This window comes from Stegostoma tigrinum, chromosome 17 (assembly GCF_030684315.1).
Source record: "Stegostoma tigrinum isolate sSteTig4 chromosome 17, sSteTig4.hap1, whole genome shotgun sequence".
Taxonomy (NCBI): Eukaryota; Metazoa; Chordata; class Chondrichthyes; order Orectolobiformes; family Stegostomatidae; genus Stegostoma; species Stegostoma tigrinum.
The window spans coordinates 59,061,479-59,067,597 of NC_081370.1; the positions used below are offsets into that span (position 1 = coordinate 59,061,479).

General features: G+C 43.5%; 1 protein-coding gene across 1 annotated transcript; it reads left to right on the forward strand.

The window, feature by feature from the left end:
• The first annotated feature begins 451 nt into the window (after positions 1-451).
• LOC125459417 (homeobox protein DBX1-like) lies at positions 452-5,570 on the forward strand. Its single transcript, XM_048545844.2, has 4 exons — positions 452-998; positions 1,961-2,065; positions 4,584-4,786; positions 4,886-5,570. Exons 1-4 carry the CDS (start codon positions 647-649, stop codon positions 5,225-5,227), a joined length of 1,002 nt encoding a protein of 333 aa, XP_048401801.1. The 5' UTR covers positions 452-646; the 3' UTR covers positions 5,228-5,570.
• Positions 5,571-6,119: the final 549 nt, after the last annotated feature.

Genomic DNA, 6,119 nt, shown 5'->3' on the forward strand with positions numbered 1-6,119 from the left:
TCTCTGGTCAGGCCTATGCAATTTTCACAAGGAGATTATGGTGTGAGGGAGATGTGAATATTTATTGGCCAGTTTTGTCGGCACAGCGGGGCGAGCAAATAAATTTAGTGCTTTCTTTTCATAATTCTTTTCAAACGAGGAAAATGTCATTGGGAACTTGGAGAATTGTCTTTTAATTAGCCTGTGTGCATCGCACCCAAACAAAACCCACTCAAATCCTTCAGCGGGCTATTCAAAAGAAGTGGTCAGTATTCAGAATTAATGGCCACCACTTTCTTTGTTGAAGGTTCATTGTGATTGCTTGCTTATGAAGTCTAATCCAATCCTAAATTGGCCGAAGGAGCCAATGGGTGAGCTCGGAACGCGGGGTAAGAAAAGCTCATATGGGGAACTCTGTTGAGTGCTGTGTGAGTGCTGCACATCTGAACGGATTTAACCCGTCTGTCCAGTATATAACAGCCCAGGCACAAGAGAGAGATGAGAGAGCAGTGGACAGTTCTAGTTGGATCCTAGTAATAGCAACTTTTTTTTTTAAAAAAAGCTCTTTGACGAACAGGGCTGATTGGAAGTTTTTCATCTCTCACTTACCCCCTCCCTCTTCATTCCCCCCACCCTCTCTCTCTCTCTCTCCTGTACTCCTGCAGAAATGATGTTCCCCAGTGTCATTGCCCCTTCAGCTATGTATCCGGGTCTGCTGCGGCCGACCCCAACCCTGACTCTGCCCCAGACTCTGCAGTCCGCCTTCTCCTCGCATGCTGTCGGGGCCAGTTTCCTGGTGGAAGACCTGCTGAGGATCAGCCGGCCAACCAACTACCTGCCCCGCTCTGTGTCCCACAGTCTCCCGGGGAACGCGAGCCCGGTGTCAGCGGAACAGGTCAGCATGGGCAGCTCGGTACCAGCTGGGAGCTGCTCCCCGCATCCCGCCGTCTCTCCCAGAAACGACTCTAATCACCTCAAGTTCGGTGTTCACGCTATCCTCTCCTCAACCCCAAGAACCGGTGAGTGGTCCCTTCTATCACTGTCAGTCCTTAAATCCTTAAATACAACTGACATATTTGCAGCTGAAATTTAAACTCCAAGTTTTCCCCACTCCTGATTGATAGCAAGTATGTTTTTTGCAATATTTTAGGAGTAAGTTCAAAGCAAAACCATCGCAAAGTAATTGATTATTCTAATTACAGTTTTAATTAAAGATGAATTTCTGTGCTGGTTTCGTTTTAGCTGTAGTGGTCATGTACTTTTCAAAAACATGACTAATGTTCCCGAAATGCATGTCCGAATTTGTGAATAAGGTAAAGTGAGTTAATTATTTTATGTACCTCATTCTTAAGCTCCTCATTCAGAAATGCCTCCTCACCAAGCCCTGTCAGTGTTGTAATATTGTTTCTTGTGATCGCAAGACCTGAGGATATCTGAATGCAGTAGACCGTCACCACAATAAAATAGCAGACGAATTAATAATTACAGCACATTCAGTTACTTCAGTGCATTTAAGGTTGTCTAAACTGAATGCAGAGTGTTCTAAATACGGCGCAGGTTATCCATGTACGGATGAAGTGTATTTAAATATGGGACCAAATTCCCTAAGGAATTTCATCCGTGATTTTAAGGTTCTTGTGGCTTGGTGGTAGTATTTCTAACTCAGGACTAGAAGGCCCTGCTCACCTGTCACAAAGTGTTGTTTAGAAATATAGCGTTTTTAACAACGGAGTAAGGCCTTTTGGCCCATTGCATCCGTGCTGGCCATCAAATACCTCTTTAATCTTAACTGTGTTATAAGGTCGTGGGTTGTTCTCCCCGATGCCTAGTCGTGTGATGTTGCCTCTTGAATGTAAAAACAAGTAGGCCTGTTTAAATCCCACCTACTGAAGGATGTCTAAGAACACGTCTGAGCAGCTGGAATGGGAACATGTTCTTTTTTCTCGCAATCTGACTCTCCACACTGTGTGTTCTCTTACAGAAACGCCCCATCCGCTGATGCAGGGACTTTCGAGGCCGAAGACGTTGTCCTTCCCTTACTTTGAAGGCACTTTCCAGCCCTTTCTCCGTTCCTCATACTTGCCAGGTAGGTTTCTAGCATTCTGCACCTCCCCAGCCCTGGCCCCTCCTTTCACGCATCCCTAATCGATATTTCGCAGGCCGTCCCTGGGGGGTAGGAGTGCAGTTCAGAGGTTGTTAAAAGTACAACGGTTAGAAATCAGTCTCGGTTATTTGACGCTCTATTTAGCACACGCAGTGACGGTTGACACTCTGCACTCAATCCATGATCTACAAATTAGCAGGAATTGTCATGCACTAAGTTCGAGGCGGGTCCGTTCTCAGAAGCGCCTGTTGGCTTCTCTTCACGGCGGCAGTTTTCCCACAGAGCGCTACAGCTCACAAATGATTCCTAACAACGCTCTGAGACCCATGACCAATCTCCGCTTCATTTGGAGCAACCACACGCAGTTTTAGCACCAGAGGTGACACCCCTTCCCACCACCTCCAAACTCTCCAAAAACCCTAGCGCTCTGCAAAAGTTCCTTTTCTAAATAAAAATGGACAGTGCCAGGTTGTTATCACCATAAGAGATTCCTGTGAACTAGCAAATGATCAAATTCATTGGCACAGAGGACTGAACAGAATCTAAATGCAGGGGGAGTGTTTCTGCTGAACTAGTTCATATTTAGACTAAGTGACAACATCAAACATTAATTGGCATTTGAGATTGGCTATTTAATGTACAGCGAGTGTATTGACAGATTGAGACTGGTTTCTCACTCGCTCTAAGTTATGCTACATTTTATTTGGATCCTGGACTTAAAATTGCAACTCTCGCACTTGTGCTACGCTTATGTTATTCCTTAAATTGGAAATCCCTGAGAAAATTTCCACTTTTCACTGTACTCCTGTACTTGAGTACTCGTGACACTAAAAGCTTAAATCAAAAATCAGATGTTCAGCATCTGATATAATCATTCCATTTTCAACAAAAACGTAACAAAATACGCGAAATTGGCGTCGCCAGTCGGTGACAGGTCCCAGAAGAGACTGATATCTCAAACCAAGGCTCTTCCAGACTTTTGACGCCTTTTCTTCTCAAACGTTTCAACAGCAAAAAAAACTTGAAGAATTGTTTCAACAAGAATTTTCAATCCCCATTTAATGAACATGTTTTAAGAGGGAGGAATAAAAAGCCTGCAGTCATCAGTTATCCGAGCCATGATGCACCTCTGTGAAAGTGTGAATTGTTTTTTTATTGTGCTATTAAGCTATGGTTTTAGCGGTCTGTCCTCAGTCTTTTTCTGCCATGGCAGTTCATTATCGGACAATTGCTATTCACGCTTCATTAGAATTCCTGGCTGCTTGTTGGCGGTCACGAAGAGAAACACTCTCTTTTATTTTCAAAATCACTAACCAAAACCATTTGAAACCAGCGAAAGTGTTCATGACGAGCCCGATTCACACAAAACGCGAGCCAATACTTTCCCAACAAACACTTCAAAGCAGCTTTTGAGATTCGAAGTGATGTGAATGAGTTTGGAATTATGCAGAGTCAGAATAACGTTGAGTTTAAAATAAAACAAAGAACTGAAATCTGAAACAAACCAAAACGGGAATTGCTGAAGAAGCTCAGCGGGTCTCGTAGATTCCGTAGAGAGAAAACAGGGCTAACTTTAAGGGTCATCGGACTTGGAATGTTCACTCTGTTTCTGTCTCCACAGATGCAGCTAGACCTGCTGAGTTTCACCAGAAATTTCTGTTTTTGCTAAAGTGGGACTAATCTGCTCAACAAGCAAGGCCACTTTCTCTACTTTCACTTACTGTACAAAGCAAATTTTTGGTGCAATTATCGCTCATATTGGCATCTGGTATTTCACCCCGTTGTCTCTAGAATTTAAAGGATGTTCGAATCAAAGCTTTCAAGATATTAACAGGAGAAGATAGGGTAGATAACGATAAATTATTTCCACTAGTTGGGAATCCTGGAATTGGGGGTACAGTCTGAGAACTACTTTTATTCATTCGTGGGCGTTACTGGTTGGCCAGCCTTTATTGCCCATCCCTAATTGCCCTTGAGACGGTGACGGTGAACTGCCTTCTTGAACCGCTGTAGTCCATGAACTGTAGGTTGACCCACAATGCCATTAGGGAGGGAATTCTAGGATTTAGACCCAGACCCATTCTCTTGAGTTAATAGGAAACGCTGCGACACACAAGGGATGGGAGATGTCTGGAAGTCTAGTCCGTGAATGGCAATTGATGTGAGGTTGTTAATTTTAAACCTGAGAGATTTTTGTTAAACAAAAGTATGAAGAGACAAAAACAGGTACTGCAGGAGTTAAAAACACATTTAAAAGCACAGTTTAAAAGCAGAAAGCAGAGTTAACATTTGAGTTCGGTGACCTTTGTTCAGAACAGGGATATGGGCTAAAGGCGGGTATATGGGGTTAGACCATATCTTGTTAAATGATGTAACAGAGTCGAATAGCTGAATGGCACTCCCATGTTCCTGAGAAATCTCCCCAGGTTATTTGGTGAAAGTGCCTTGATGTTTTTCAACCCCTCTTTCCCAAAGCATTGATGGCCATGTTTCTTTGCAGTCTCTTCCTCAGTGGTGCCTATCCCTGGGACATTCTCTTGGTCCCTGGCCACCCGGGGCAAGCCCAGGAGAGGGATGCTACGTCGGGCTGTTTTCTCGGATGTGCAACGGAAAGCTTTGGAAAAGATGTTCCAGAAACAGAAGTATATCAGCAAACCCGACAGGCGCAAACTGGCAGCGAAATTGGGGCTGAAAGACTCCCAGGTAACTTTCCAATCGACATTTCCTCCACCCGTTTCCCTCCGAGGATCTTCATCTAAATTCATTATCACGGTTGTTTTCTGTTTCGATTTTCCTGAACAGGTGAAGATTTGGTTCCAGAATAGACGAATGAAGTGGAGAAATTCAAAAGAAAGGGAGCTGCTGTCTGCTGGAGGCTGCCGAGAGCAAACTCTGCCCACAAAGTTAAACCCTCACCCTGACCTCAGCGACGTGGGTAAGAAGTCACCTTGCGGGCACTTGTCCGGGGACGAAGAGGAGACGAGCTACAGAGACAGTCCCAAATCTTCCATGTGCCACTCGCCAGGGTACAAGGATAACATAGACACACACCTTCGCCTCTTATCACACCAGCGCACTGACCCCCACACGTACTTCTCAGAGGAAGAGGAGGAGGGCAAAGAGGAGGAAATAACCGTCTCGTAAACACCCGCCTCCTCCAGCTCGCTTTGCGAACGGACGCTTTCGATATTCGCGAAGGAAGAGAGGAAAATGCAAAATTGTTCCTACGCCCGAGATGCTGTGTCTGCGCAGCTTCATTAATCTGTATACAGTTTGCTTTTTGTACAAATGACAAGTTGTGTGAATATTTTATTACAAGATTATTATGAATGACTTATACCTATAGTTTGATTAGACTTTAATTGAAAGTTTGCAAGCTTTTTAATGACAACTTGCAAATGTAGACTTGTGAGGTTATAACTTATAAAGAAAGTTTTTATTTTGTATTCAGCAGTGTATAGGTGCATAATGTTTATATCATAAACCTTTTGTATAATGCCAAATAAAATGTAGCTATTATAAGATGTGTTTTAAAAAAAGTTTGTGTCTGGCAGAGCTATATTCATTGATAATGGGAACTGCAGATGCTGGAGAATCCAAGATAATGAAATGTGAGGCTGGATGAACACAGCAGGCCCAGCAGCATCTCAGGAGCACAAAGGCTGACGTTTCGGCCCTCGACCCTTCATCAGATATTCATTGTTTCGTTTTGGTGTGACTCATGTCAAAGGCAGCCTGATAAGCCCACGTGATCGGGAATAAACAGACGAAAAAATCTTTGATGGCTATAGGAATAGGCCATTCAGCCCTTGCAGCCTGGCTGACCTGTGGTCTAACTCTGCAACCTTGCCTTAAACACACATTCTTTAATACCTTTCCTGAACAAAAAAAATCTATCTCAGATTTAAAGCAAACACTTAGCTCAGAAAACAATCATGGTCAGTTTGGGCAAAATAACTTCTTGTATCAATAAGGTTTTATTAATCCCTTGCACCTTTAGGAGAAAATTACCATAGTTAGTTTTATTTATCAGAAA